The sequence below is a fragment of the Acanthochromis polyacanthus genome, chromosome 1 (genome assembly GCF_021347895.1).
Source record: "Acanthochromis polyacanthus isolate Apoly-LR-REF ecotype Palm Island chromosome 1, KAUST_Apoly_ChrSc, whole genome shotgun sequence".
Lineage (NCBI taxonomy): Eukaryota > Metazoa > Chordata > Actinopteri > Pomacentridae > Acanthochromis > Acanthochromis polyacanthus.
Genome location: NC_067113.1, coordinates 6155987 through 6171557, shown reverse-complemented (window position 1 = coordinate 6171557; position 15571 = coordinate 6155987). Strand labels below are relative to the sequence as shown.

Genomic DNA, 15571 nt, shown 5'->3' with positions numbered 1-15571 from the left:
CTCCAGGTACTGTAGTTTCTTCCCACAGTCCAAAAATATGTTGAGGTTAAATGATTAGTCGAAACTGAATGTCGGTGTGAATGTGATTGTTTGTCTCTGTGTGTAGCTCTGTGATAGACTGGTGACCTACAGGTGTCCCCTGCCTTCATCCTAAGTCAGCTAGAATAGACTCCAGCCCTGGATGACCCGAGGATTAGGCAGACAGCAAAGGTGAAGTTGTTTTTATTCTCTAACCTGTGAATTTCACCAAGGGTCCTATCTTTATCCAAAACAATACATTACAATTCATTTGAATATTGATTATATGTTGTATTACTAATCTGAATCAGCAAGAAAGCACAACTAAAGGTTTTAAAGGCGATAAACACTTTCCTTGCTGAGAACAGGTTTACAACAGCAGTATAAATGGAAACAAACACTAAAGTCACTTAAAATTGAACTGCAGTGTTTACCAGTGGCTTATTTTCCACGACTATGTATGTGTGTGTGGGGGTGGGCGTGTGTGTGTGTGTGTGTGTGTGTGTGTGTGTGTGTGTGTGTGTGTGTGTGTGTGTGTGTGTGTGTGTGTGTGCAAGAGAGAGAGAGAGAGAGAGAGAGAGAGAGAGAGAGAGAGAGAGAGCTGTGTGGGTGATGTGAGAATGTTCAGGTCACAGAGGGGGAGGGAGAGAGAGGTGGGCGGGCACTGGATCGACTCTATCCCACGTCGGAAATACCAACCAGGTGCAGCAGCTCCTTCCTCCTCTCCTCTCCTCTCTCCGGCTGCTGTCGCTGAGAAATCCGCAGCGAACTGCAGCAATGTTCGTCCAGTGAGAGCTCCGTGCTGTTCCGCTCTGAGCTGCCGGCTTGCATGGCTCTCGCTCGGCCGGCTGGACAATAGACAGCCCGCCTTCCCGCTGCAGCAGCACAGGCTTCTCTCCTCCCTCCAGCCGTGGGAGCTTCCAGTGTTCCTGTCCGGGATTCCTGCAGCACCGTCCGCGGCTCCAGATGGCTGGACACGGGTGGGAAGACTGGTTCGAGCGGGAAGAATTTATTGGACAGATCAGCGACATCCGAGTGCAGAACCTGCAAGGTAGGAGCATCCCGTCCTTGAGCAGAGCCAAAGCTGCTGTTTAATACCACATGAAACAGTGGGAGGCCTGGCCACGCAGGCACCACCATGCTGCACTCTGAGTTTAGAACCCGAGGGACTTGGAGAACCGCTTGGGATGTGGGAAACTTTTGATTGGCAGCTTTTGGTTTCGCTTTAGAGTGCAGAGCAGTCTCAAACTTTCCAGATCGAGCTGTCAGACAGGTCCTCTTCTGCTCCATACAGTGGGCAGCCCACTCAGGGCCCTGTGTGACCGTGGGAGCCCACTGAACGTGACACACTATGCTCTAACTGCACTGCTGTGTGAGCAGATTGCTTTTATGGAGCACAGTGTATAAAGCAAAGTGTCTGTGGGGAGCACTGTGCAACTCTGCTATTTAAAAAACACACTGGTCTAAAGTTCATTTGGAAGAACTGCTTGTAAGCTTGCAAAGCTCTGCAAAAGACAATGTTTCATGGATTGGTTGACTAAAATTTTGCCAAAACTCTACAGTTAATTATCACAGCTATCCGACAGTGTCATTGTGATTTGGGACAGTTGGTCAGATAAAGCACATCGTTTTCTACATCAGGCAGTGTTTGACGGCTTCGTAGAACTGCAGTGTAGCTGTGTTTTCTGTGAGAAACCACAGGAGGACAGCAAGGAAGAACAGAGCGATTATCATAATATCACTGCATTTCAACTGTAAAATGTTCGTTAAGCACTGGCAGACAAAACAGAAAGAGAAGTTGTTGATGATGGGTGGACTGCACAGCCAGGATGCCCCTGGAGGAACAGAGCTGTATGACTGTTTACTGAAGGGCTTTTCTGGTGGTATTTACTTCAGTCTCAAATGATATTCTTACAGTTCTGAGACTTTCTCTAAGTAGAGAGAAGGAGAGTAGGGAGTGATAATGTGGCCTCCAGTCACAAGCATGAATATGTGAGTTAATCAGCCGGTTGTGAGTCAGTGATGGGCTCTTTACCCTCAACTCTGCTGGCTCTGTAGCTGCATTGCCCTCTGGGCTATGTTTTGTAACTGTGGGTGTGAAAATAGTTCTTTCTGCCTCCTCTCCAGTGGCAGACTGAAGCATGTAAGAGAATCCAAAGTTTCTGATTGATTTTAAGTGATTCACCTCAAAACTTTGTGTTCACTGATGATGTTGAGGATGAGATCAATACAAACAATTACAGCCTTTAGATTCCACTGGTCACTGACAAGTTTCTGGGATATTGTAACGTTGACTACCTCTGGCCAATTATTCACTTGAATAAGAGCCAAATATAAATTATATGAACCCAGAAAAACAGGTAACAGTGCTCGAGCAGTGAGAGCTTTTTATTTTCTACCTGATTTTGAGCTTCTGACTGTGTATCACAGCCTTTTTCAAAGTTGACCAAGGTTCTGTACGTGTTATTGTCCTATTTCAATGACTTTTATTTACCAGTTTCATGTGTGGTACTGGAGGATGATTTTGTCTCCACTTACATTATGATAAATTATAATTATTTACAGATGTATTTAGTAATGCAGGCCTACAGACTTCAACTCTTTAGGTACATTCATGATAGTAATACTAGACAGTACTACTAGGTTTAATAACTAGCAGCATTGGCATCTGCAAATTTGCCTTTTGCTATTTTATTAATTTTATTTTAAATCTTCATTGTGTATCATGTGAAACACCAGGAAGGAGTGAGAATTGTTATGTGAGAGTGAGAGAGGGACTGATTAGAGTTAAAAGTTAACAAAGACTCTTGTCATCATAAGAGGGTGGGATGTCATCGACCCGTGTCCGGTCTGGTAATGCCCTTTGGAGAAAATGAAATCAGTTCCTTTTTCAACACAGTTAATATGGACACATGTCAATGTGTTGCATTTAATGGCAATTTAAATGGTGTTCCTCAAATTTTCATTAGAGATCAGTGTGACTACCAGTGGAAAAAGTTTTTATGGAGCTCTGGTAGACACAGAGCTTTCCATAGTATTCTTTCAAGCAGCCAAAGTGTAAGCTTTGATTAGTTCTGTTAGATGCTCCACACAGACATTAACTGGCCTGATGAATGAACAGGTGAGGGATTGACCCTTATTTACACTGTGCATTTTACAACAGAAGATGAATACAAGTTGAATAATTCAGTAAAAAAATTTGCAAGATTAACATCAGTGACGGTTTGTTAGTTTAGAGTTATTTTTGGCATTGCTTTTTTCTTAAATAATGTCACCTAAAATTAAGGCGAGGTAAGACATGGGATTAAAAACATGTTCCCACATGAAATAACCTTGTTTATATTTCAGTAAATATGAATGGATTATGTTTCTAGTAAAAAAAAACATTAGCCGTCATTGTGGCATCTGTTGATACAACTTCCCTTTTAGGTGTCTAGAAGTGAACAAACGAATGAATTAAGTCTAATGATGGTTTATAACCACAGTTCTTATCAGCCTGATCTAGTCATGGTTTTAAATGTGAATAGTTTTTTACAGACTGTGGGCTATGTCAAGCAAAAGCCCAATTCTCCTTTACAGTAATTCACCTCATATTTACTGTAACAGGGAGCCAAACTGATTACAATATGCAAGAATGAAGATGAGTGTATTTGATGGATTAGTGGCATAAGACGTTGCCAGAGGGCCAGATGTTTCTCCTTAGACCTACCCAGTTGGCGCCCACAGGATGGCTACTCCTTGTTAAAGTCCTAAATACTGTAGTTACCTGTAAATACATGGTTCAGGAACAGTTTAATTAAGTAATTCTTTTTCATGCACATTTAGATGTGCTTTGAAAGTTATTTAATTATGAACAAGTAGTTTGAGACAGGAGCTGCACAGTAACTTGGTGATTAGCACTTTCGCCTTGCAGCTAGAACAGCCCTGGTTCCCACGATCTTTCTGCGTGAAGTTTGTTCTGCTTGTGCATGCGTGGGTTTTCTCTGGGTTCACCAGCTTCTTCCTACAGTCCATAAATATGCTGAAGTTAACTGGTGATTCTAAATTGTCCGTAGGTGTGAATGTGAGTGTGATTGTTTGTTTCTATATGTAACCCTGTGACAGACTGATGATCTGTCCAGGGTGTCCCCTGCCTTCACCATAAGTCAGCTGAGATAGGCTCCAGCTCCTCGTGACCCTAATGAGAACTTAGCAGTGTATAGATAACGAATGATGCATCTTCTCCATTTTTCTGATTGCTGCATTGGAGTGGTTTGCTGAAGAGGAGATGAGCTCCAGCGCCTTTTCTGCATCTTTTCGGTCGAGAGCATCACCAGGCAGCTTCTTCAGATAGTCTTTGAGCAGCAGTTCATGGTATTGCGAGGAATCCTTTGGACCTGTTTCTGCATGTGATGCTGCAACGTCAGATTCACGCATACATCCTGCTTCTGTATATTCTGGACAACACTTTTGAACTGTGAAGATCGTTTGAGACATCACAGGTGGTATTCCAGTGTACCGTCTTTAATTGGTGTGATGTAATTACATATTGCTCCATGCCCTGCTGTTTGAGTTGGAGTGAACCTGTAAATCATGTGGGAATATTTAATACATTGTGAGTATTGTCAGTTTGCCAAACAGGGCTTTACAAAGATCAGAGGAGAGGGTAACAACAATTGCTCTTTAAAGTGGAAGTAATTGACTTATTGAGTGTGGTGAGAAAGAAAGCTTTGTTCAGTTCTAGCCCAAAATGGACACAAGCAAGTTATCTTCTGATGCATTGAAACCATTGTGTCCTATTACGGTATGTGTTGGCACAGGATACTGGAATACTAGTTTAACAGGATGCCAAAGAAGAAGTCTTGCTACTCTGTAATCTGATAAGACTCATAGCCACTAGTAGAAACCAAACTTAATTTGTAACGTGAAAGTATCAGTCATAGATTACAGTCTTGGCTGTAACCAACAGCTGTGGCAAAAACTGTGTGACTTTTTTTGACCAACCTGGCCAGAACTAAAACTGTAGATCAGACTGGAAACGAGGATGGAAACAAATTAAAATTACAAGTAGTGAGTATGTAGAGTCACAGTTTCTAGTATTGGTAACAACTGTGGCGTTTGAAAAACATATTGATCCCAGGTTTTTATGCTTTAAAAAATAAATAATCAAAGAAATTCCTTTAGTTTTTATGTTTTTTTTTGTGGTTAATGGCATTGTAACTGTGCCATACTGCACATAAGTACATGTAGCCATGTTTGTGCTGGTTCCATAGAAATGAAGAAATGCAGTGAAAAATAAGCCCACAGTGAGGGAAATAAACTAATGGCCAATTAGAAAGAAAGATGCCTAGAGACTGCTAGGATTTCTTCCGGTTTTAAACAGCCTGTGGCTCAAGTTGAGTGATGCTGAACATAAACAGTGTATTTGCTGAAAATTCAGGTGGTCTGTAGAGATGAAGAAAACTCAGAGTTGAGCCATTTGTCTTTTGCTTATGAAGTTATTTTCAGATGTTAGATAAAGAGTCTGTCATTTATTCTTTAAAAGTTTCAGTGTTATTTCAAATACATCAACCTTATTTTGAAGATCCGTTTGATGCTTTTGTGCCGGGACTGCAGGTGATACAGGCTATTATCATTTAAATGAGTTTGAAACATGATAGGCACTGCATAAGGATGGATAAAGTGCTCCTCCCCCGCTGTGCCAAAGACAACAAACAGAAGTGGATTACAGCGAACCCTGTGTTTTATTGGCCCTGTTGAAGAACTGTTGCTCTGGAAACGCACAACTGTTAGTCGCAACACAGTGTTGGCTACAAAATCAGAGACAACACAACAGAGATTTCAAGAAAGTACCACGAAATGCTTCTAATAACAAATTATAGTTAGCACATTTTTTGTTATAGTTTATGTAACAGTTTAGGAGAAATGTTAGAGAGGTGGCTGTACAGTGGTTCGGTGGTTAGCTCTTTGTCCTTCCAGCTAGAAGATTCCCGGTTCATGTCCAGGTCTTCCTGGGATCTTTCTGCATGGAGTTTGCATGTTCTCCCTGTGCATGCATGGGTTTTCTCCAAGTACTCCGGCTTCCTCCCACAGTCCAAAAACATGCTGAGGTTAACTGGTGATTCTAAATTGTCTGTAGGTGTGAATGTGCTTGCTTGTCTGTATGTAGCTCTGTGATGGACTGCTGATCTGTCCTGGATGTCCCCTACCTTCACCCTAAGTCAGCTGGAACAGACTCCAGCCCCCAACGACACTAATGAGGATTACGCGGTATATAGATAATGGATGGATGGATGGATGTTAGAGGTGATAATTGTGGATTGCTCTGTCACACACTAGCCTGTGATGTGATTGGATGGACTGATAGGGAACATAGGATTTAGAAAGAAAAAGCAGAATGTGTCTGTGGAGTCTCAGTCATCCAGTCATGGAATTCCTAGAAGCTTCAGTAAAAAATCAACTGGACTTCTCCTTTAGGCTCTTGAAGACATTTTGTCCCTCATCCAAGAGGCTTCTTCATTCTAGATTACAGAATCAAATGGACAATGATCACAAACACACTAGTGAATGTCTCAAAAGTAGAGGCTTATGGAGCGACCTGGTAAATAAAAATGCTTTGAATTCTATTGAAATTTTGTCAAATAATCAACATATTGTACTTTCATACTTTGTTACTACATATTGTACTACTTGGTTATTGTATAACCTCTGCCGCTTGATTTTCAGGTGACAACCACATGTTCATGTGTAACTATTCTAGCTTGAAATCCTACAGTACAGTTTTTGGTCTTACCTTAAAGCCAGGAGAAACTAGAATGCATTGAACAGAGGTACCATAAGCTCGGGTGTCCAGTCCAGCAAATCCTGCTTTTTCCACTGGACTATGTGCACTAAGATATAGTTGGAGATTCTACGTACATCTTAGCTGTGACAGACTGGCGACCTGTCCAGGGTGTCCCCTGCCTTCGCCCGAGTCAGCTGGGATAGGCTCCAGCACCCCCTGCGACCCTAATGAGGATAAAGCGGTGTATAGAGAATGGATGGATGGATGGATCTTAGCTGTATGTTTCTTTTGCCAATAAACTGAGCTTTTCCTATGAACTTCGACTTCTCATAGCATTTTAAAATGCAGGAGTTTTCTGCTTTTGTCCTTTTTCTGTCCAGTGCTTAGGGATGCGCCAGACTGATTGTGGCTTTACTTTGCATGAAAGCTGGGAGAGCAGCTCGTACTTTGAAACAATGGCTTGAAAGCTGTTACATAACACATGATGAGACGAGGAGAGAGGGAGAGCAGCTCTGTGTGCATTACAGTGTACGAGTCCCTGAGCTGAACATTCCCACATCACACATCCCACACAGCTCACTCGCGCTCTCTCTCTTAGCATTACTGCTGTGAACTCAACCGCCATTGCAGTACTTCTACTTCTATAGCATCGGTATCATGGTTGTAAACTGGGCTTAGACACTGAATCCCTGCATCACAGAAGCTATGCCACCAATTCAGTTCAGTTTTATTTATATTGTGCCGATTCACAGCGCATATCTTACAGCGCTTAGCATACTGAGGTACAGACCTTACAAATTACAAACAGAGAACAGAAAAAAGCCAACAATTCAAAGCTGCCTTTGTATTCCCTATGAGCAACGGTGGGAAGGAACGAAAACCCCTACAATAGGAAATTTTTAAGCTTTATCTTAAAAGTAGAGAGGGCATCTGTCTCACAAACACAAACTGGGAGATGATTCCACAACAGAGGAGCTGATAACTAAAGGTTCTGGGTCCCTTTCTGCTTCTGGAAACTCTGGGAACCACAAGTAAACCTGCAGTCTGAGAGTGATAATATGGTACAAAAAGGTCTGTAAGATACAATGGAGCTTGGTAATTAAGAGTTTTCTGTTTTAGAAGTAGGATTTTAAATTCTGTCCCGGATTTTACAAGGAGCTGAAGAAGAGAAGCTGATCTAGATGAAATAGGATTTCTGTTACTGGTTCCTCTCAGAACTGTGACTGTAGCACTTTGTATCAGCTGGAGGTTTTTAAGAGAATTATTGGGACATCCCGATAATATGGAATTACAGTAGTCTATCCTAGAAATTACAAATGTATGGACTAGTTTTTCAGCATCTCGCTGAGACAGAATGGTCCTGATTTGGACAATATTACGCAGGTAAAAGAAAGCCATCCTAGGGACTTGCTTTATGTGCGAGTTAAAGGACGTCTCCTGATCAAAACCACCTCCAAGCTTCCTCACAGTAGAACTGGAAATCAAGGCAGGGACTGTCTGTGTAGATAGTATATTTCTGAGATTCAAAATATAAACACTATGAAAATTACTGATCATCCAGGACATAAACGCTTACCACTTATTACTGAGAAATTGTAAAAAATAGTTTTGGTTATGGCATTTTTTTGGTAAAAATTTAACTTCATTGTATCTGATCAGGCTGCACAGTGGCTTGATGGTTAGCACTTTGCCTTGCAGCTTGAAGATCCTTGGTTGTTCACCTTCCCAGGATCTTTCTGCATGCGTGGGTTTTCTCTGGGTTCTCCGGCTTCCTCCCACAGTCCAAAAACATGCTCAGCAAATTCTCTGCAGGTGGTAATGTGAGTGGGATTGCTTGTCTCTTTGTGGGCCCTATGATAGACTGGAGACCTGTCCAGGGTATCCCCTTCCTTCGCCCTAAGTCAGATGGATAGACTCCAGCCCTCTGCAATGCTAATGAGGATTAGGCAGTATATAGATAATGGATGGATGTGTTTAGTCAAATCAGCTGATTTTGTGAAATAACCTGTATTGTAGAGTGAAGATGTAAAGGTGTGTGTATCTTCTGGTACCCAACGTTCACTTCAGTATGAGATCTCTGTTTGGCATACACTGAAGGCTAAACAATGACTGACCGAATTCTGTTTCTGTTGACAGTTTTAGCAATTCACCAGTTGTCTTTCAGCATTGCCGTGCTATCAGGTTCAAGCTTGATTTATAGTTCTGCAATGAGTCTGTGCCGTAGACTGATGTGCATCTTCTCAGAAATGTAAATACATGGTGCAGTGACCCAGACCGTGACAACACACTCATGTATATTAAGAACTAGATATCAGTTACAAGATGGCACGTGATTCTTTTGACTGAAAGTTGCTCAGTGGTGCACGTTTAGAAAGTTTCCAAGCTTTCTCCATGAGCTATCTGGATTTTCTGCATCCTTCTGCAATTTTGGACTAACAAGCATGCCCATTAGCATGACTCCCATCTACCAAGCCAGCTGAATTTTGCTGGGTGCCCTCTCTCATTAAAGAGATGAAATGCAATAATCACATAGCATTCCTGCACTTTGCAAAGGGTATTGGACTCGGTGGATCAAACTTTGATAATATAAGAAGTCATTTTGTTGGCTATTTGCTGTTTTAAAGCTGATCTTTCCAATGATTTTGTATGGGGCAAAGTCTTTGAGGGTCTATGTGCATGTCGTGTAATGAATGTGGAAGTTGTGATGCAATTTGGCTCACTATACCAAATTTACCACATAGATCATTGCTGCTCCTGAAAGGCTGAAAACGGCAGCGTTACTTTGCACTGCTAGAGTAAATGGTTAGTTTACGTTTCTTATGAATATGTTGCACTTGTCTTAATAGCCTGTTTTATTTGATTTATTATATACAGGTCAGCAATAGGGGTGGGGAATCTGATGATCTTTTATGTCTTATTAATTTGACATATGAATTGATATATTGTACCACAAACATTGCTACATGTAGGTATTTTATTTTGGAAGTTTAGTTGCTGCTAACCAGCAGACCTCAGCCCGTCCTGTTCCCTGTTCTCCACCTGCCAGCTGGCCAGGTTGCTGTCCATTTAGCTGCCTCTCCACTGAGTCTCTTGTCTGTGGACACACGTTGCTCTGTTATCTGAAAGGTGTGTGCAGCCACCATCTGTTCTTGCCTGTGCCCAGACCTGTGCAGCAGAGAAGTCAGACCTACATGCCTTCTGAGAAGCAGAAATGTGTGCTAAGGATTTGGCATAGACCACGATACTGATCAGCAAACTACAGAGTTGAGAGGAGCTAAACAAAGAGGCCTTTCCTACAGTACTCTATTGACTCTCCACTGTGTGAAATCTGCAAACAGCATGAAATTACAGACACAGAGACGGAAACAGCCTCCACTGCTCACATTGAAGGGACTGGCATTCTTGAGCTTCCACCCAGTCCCCCTACATGCAGGAGCACGGTGGATGATAGAGTGACTCAGTGTCCACAAACTGCTGTCAGTATTCTGGAGTTCAGCAAAACAACAATCGGTCTGTTCCCTTTAGTTGATTCCCTCATTTTTTGCATTTCCTTCATGTTGAACTTTGCTAATGCACTGTAATATTTTATAACTCCATCCTGCAACTTGCAATACCATGACGTCCACAAAAGTCTGTCTAGGGACATCCAGATATGTAAACACATGCCACAGTACTTAAAACTGTCTTTAGGGTTGTTGCTGCAGTAGGCGTTCTTGAGATTACATTTACGACACACGCACACACACGCACCACACACTAACACACACTTGCTAGATGAGTTGCCACAGAGTCATAGTTTGTAAGCTGTGGTTAAATGATTTGTTGCGTAGCTGATTTATTATCAAGCAATCTTGTGTTTGCCATGTTGGTCTGAAAAACAAGTAAAGGACAATAGAACATTATAATCTTCTGTCACTACTGACCAGAGACTTCATTCTACACCTGCAGATGTGGACATAACCGCCAGAGCTTTAGTGTGTCAGTCCAGACAGGATATCAACAGGAAAGTGACAAAAACAAAGACGCATTATTGGTATTCGGTGACCTCCTCCATTAAAAAGCACCGCTGGAAACTCCAGTCTGTTACACTGTTGTCATGTGACACATCTTAAAAAAAGCTGTTTCCTTAAGCATGTAATGAATTACTATATTGCTTAAGCCGATTAATGGAACTAATACTGCTCCATGTTAGGAAAAAGTGTGTTTCACCTGTGAGTGGAATAACTGCCAAAATTTAAATCCCCTTCATGTATTAGTAATGTGAAATACAGTAATGTGACAGGGTAACAATAAAATTGGCTAAAAGATAATGTTTCTTTACTAAAATTACAATTTGGCAACATGCTGATAACCCACTGATGTACAAAATATAGTAAAGCATCAGCTCCTGCCACGATGCACCTATAACTTAAAGTCAGTGGGAGCTGCACTGAAGCAATATTTAATCAGGATTACATTTAGCAATTTGAAAAGAATGAATCACATTTGTGAAATAATAACAATAAATAATAGTAATAATAACAAATTTCTGCAGCATCTTTCAAATTTGGAGTTACAAAGTGCTTTACAAAATGTTACAATACAAAAGCATTGCTTGGGGTCGTCATCTTGCTGTAAGTTGAATCTTCTCCCAAGTCGTAGTTCTCTTCCAGACTGAGTCAGATTGTCCTCTAGGATTTGCGACATTTTTCAACATTCATGTTTGCCTCCACCTTTACAAGCCTTCCAGTACCTGCTGCTGAGAAGCATCCCCACATCATGATGCTGCCACCACCATGCTACACGGTGGAGATGGTGTGTTTGCTGTGATGTACAGTGTTTGGTGTTCGCTAAACATAGCATAGTCTGATGGTCAAATAGCTACATTTTTGTCTCGTCAGACCAAAGAACCTTCTTCCAATTGACCTTGGAGTCTCCCACGTGCCTTTGGGTAAATTCCAGGTGAGATTTCATCTGAGCTTTTCTTCAGCAGTTACTTTTTTTGTTTTGTGTACAGTCTCTCCCATCTGAGTCACTGAAGCTTTTAACTCCTTCATAGTGGTCGTAGGTGTTTTGGTGTCTTCCATCACCAGTCTTCTTCTTGCCCGATCTTTCAGTTTGTGTGGACGGCCAGCTCTAGGCAATTTAAACAGGTTCCATGCTCTTTTCATTTCTTAATGACAGATTTAACTGAACTCTGTGGGATGTCCATTAAATTGGAAATCTTTCTGTCACCATCTCCTGACTTATACTTGTTTAATGATCTTTTCTTTTGTCTTCATGTTATGAGGAATACTGAAGAACCAGAGACTGGACCTTCCAGATACAGGGTTTTTATACTACCATCACTGACACACTTTGTGTTCTTACTATCCATAAGAATGTTCTTCTCGTGGTTTTCACCCAATTGGTTACACCTCTAACATTAGATGGGGGGGATGTCGGCGCTTCAGTCTGCAAAGGCATATAAACCAAAATAGGAAACATGAGCCATCAAGACATTGAGCGCATATTTATTGTTTGAATAATCGACTTATTAGGACACCACCACAGGGCAACAAACACACTCGTCCACAATGTTCCACGTACATTTGGTCAATGAAAAATGGGTGGGGTTCAACAAAAATGCTATGTTAGTCTACCACAGATCCAGATGTACATACCTGGAAATACAAAGCTATACATCTATCATCTAACTATCTATCATCTATCTAATCTTGGTCTATCTGTCTGTGCTGTACTAGTCTGTCTGTCTGTCTATCTATCACATCTATATATCTACTATCATTCTATCTATCATACATCTATCTTCTATCTATGTATCTAGTCTTATCTTATCTATCTATCTATCTATCCTATCTATCTATTCTCTGATCTATCCTCTAATGTATCAGACGGGAAAGCCTGACTAAACAAATTTGTCAGAAGAAATGTTGTGACCTTTAGCCCAGAGATGTACAGTCCAGTTGCTTCTGGATCAGAACCCAAGATCTGTTATACAAATCTACCGCTGCCATGTGTCATCTTCGCTCCCTAAATGGGACTGAGTGCCTCAATGTTAGTCGACTGGTCCTTAACCTGTGTTCCCAACCAAAAAGAACTATCTTGTTCTGTTTACTGATGTAGATGTCCCTGGAAATGCATGAGACTGACACCTGGAGAGAACTAAATTGATGCTCACATACTGTTTTACATGAGTCACGAGGCAGCTGAGAGAGAACCCCCGCCGACGCACCTTTGTCTTATGTTCACCACTATGATATGCATTCATTCCACAAAGTGGTTTTAGGAATCATTTTAACACGATAAAAAATGGCAAATTCTGCTGATTAATGTACACCTTAATACACATAACGAACAAAGTAAAATTGTTGTATTTTCTTCGTAAATTTGGTTAAAAATCAAACACTGAAATCTGCTCAAGACCACTGCTTTCCAGTTCCACACATATCACTGGGGAACCTGTCTACTTGTCAGCAAATTAATACAATGATAGAGTGAGATTGCGAATTATTTTAATCTTCTTACTTCTGTGTTGCCTCTCACTCGCCCCTCTGCACATGCCAAATGTCTGGCTATAAAAAACGGTTTTCTAACAACAAGTGCAGAAATTGGAATAATTTCCTCACACAGTGACTGTGTAAAATATTATAATGATTAATACCACAGAAATACAATATACAGTTTGTAATCTAAGAATGAAAACAAGTACATTTAAATCCATTCTTTATAATTAATCATAGTGCTCAATAATCAGACAGCTCTTTGCATAAAAGTTCCTGGAAAGACGTGTCAGAGTGCTGTATGTAAGTAGTAATGTACTATCGGCACTAGTCAATAGACCTGACACAAAATTGCAAATCTGGCACTCAGACGTGTCCCCACAGCATAGAATACAACTGTCAAAATATTTAAGTGATTAACCACACAAGTACTTTCATCTATGGGTCGGATATATAGGCTTTGTTAATTTCGTAGTGAGGACTTTTGAAGTCCATGGGATACTAACTGGCATACATGTTAATATATATGTTAAAGAAAAATACAAAAAAAAAACAAAATAATGTTTTTTATGTTATATATGACATGTCTTTAGTCAAAGTCCATGGATAATTTACTTATGGAAACACAATCACTTATTAATGTCTTATAATAGACTGATATCACTAAAATGTAACCACAAATAACCCACGAACACTTATAAACAACCACTTTTTTAATCTGCCTAAACAAAAAAGAACTTATTCAAAATATTTGGAATGCCCATGTCTTTTTATTAAGTCTGAGAACATATGACAGATAGCTTTTTGACAATATAATACAATTTTATATGGAAATAACGAATTGAACGTCTATTGGAATCTTAACTAGTTCCAAATCCATAATACAGCAAAACCTTCTACCAGAAGTGTGTTAAATTTCGATCAACTGACTTCCACTGTATGTCCATTCCTCCTGAGAAAACTGGCCAGACTCCATCGGCTTTCTGGGTTATTTAGATATAACAGAGTGTGTGAGTCAAGTGTGGATTGTCACGTTCAACAGGTGATACTACAATACTAGAAATAATTTGATTCAATTTTACTCAATTGTATATATAGTTTTTTTATTAGAGGTAGATCACTCGCGGGATATACGGCCCGGGCCCCATTACTTTGGGCCATATACATGGACTTTTTTCAATATCGCACATCGGCCGTATGGATCTACAAATAGAAAAGCGCAAGATTGTGATCAGGCACCCGTAAGGAGCAGCGAACCGACTGACCGCTCGAAGAAGACTTCCCGTCAAGCACCCGCACTCAGCAGAGGCGGACATACCACGAGGCGTAGCGAGTGCCCAGCAACAACAACAACCTATACCACTTTCCAAGGTTAACTTTTAATTGGTAGTTGTGTAAACTTTAAGTATTTTTTTTTATGTTATTTACTATTATCCATCTTTTGGGCAAATAATCGTTTACCGAGTTCTCTAGTATGTTACATTTAACTTTGTTAATATATACTGCTTATATGCTTATGTGGATGAGGAAGCGATCGTAATTTAAAAAAAAGGATACGGCCTCTAAAAATCGGCTTACAATTGGCTCTTTAGATATCTGGCCATCCAGCTGAAATTTTTTAAAAATCGGTATCCACCGTAAACGTGCGGGGGCCGGGTACATCGCGTTCTTATGAAAATCCAATATCGGGACGCAAATCGAGACGAATCCGTCACTAACTATAATATATGAGAGAGAAGGTATCTTTCGTCTACATTAATATGTCCGAGTACATTCGCTTTTGTGACATAATCTCTCTGTACCTATCTGATCTTCCTCTCATCTGGCATTGGTCCTATACCGAACCTAATAGCAAATACAAACCTGAATCGCACTCCCTCACAGATAGAAGCTTTCAATAATGTCTCAACAGGTACTATGCTAGTAGCAACAGTAAGTGATACAATCCACCATACTGAGCCACATAAAACCCACATGAGAAGATCATAGTGCATAGCACACAGACCCATTTTTATCTATGTATCTATGATACTTCATTAAGTACATAAATATTCCGAGTAGAATTACTGCAATGTAATTTGGATTTACTTCTGCTGAAGGACAGCTTGATACAGGAGCGATGGTGCCATTGGCCTCTAACAGATACTAGCCAGATAATATCAGTCCTGTAATTTGCTGATTTTAGCTTCACCAAAGATTAGGATTAACTTTGATACAATTCACTTCTAGCAACCTTTTCCCTCCAGAACATCAAATGTTTGTCTGTACATTTGCCTCTGTTGTAATTTTTGTGTTGGCTGTGGGGCAC

General features: G+C 40.6%; 1 protein-coding gene across 2 annotated transcripts in view; it reads left to right on the top strand.

The window, feature by feature from the left end:
* Positions 1-650: 650 nt before the first annotated feature.
* The window catches only part of LOC110968853 (calmin-like), a 72562-nt gene continuing 57641 nt past the window's right edge, over positions 651-15571 (top strand). For both annotated transcript variants that reach the window (XM_051942750.1, XM_022218857.2), the window contains exon 1: positions 651-1069. In XM_051942750.1, coding sequence (XP_051798710.1) covers positions 985-1069 — 85 coding nt within the window. In that variant the 5' untranslated portion in view covers positions 651-984. The remainder of the gene's footprint in view (positions 1070-15571) is intronic.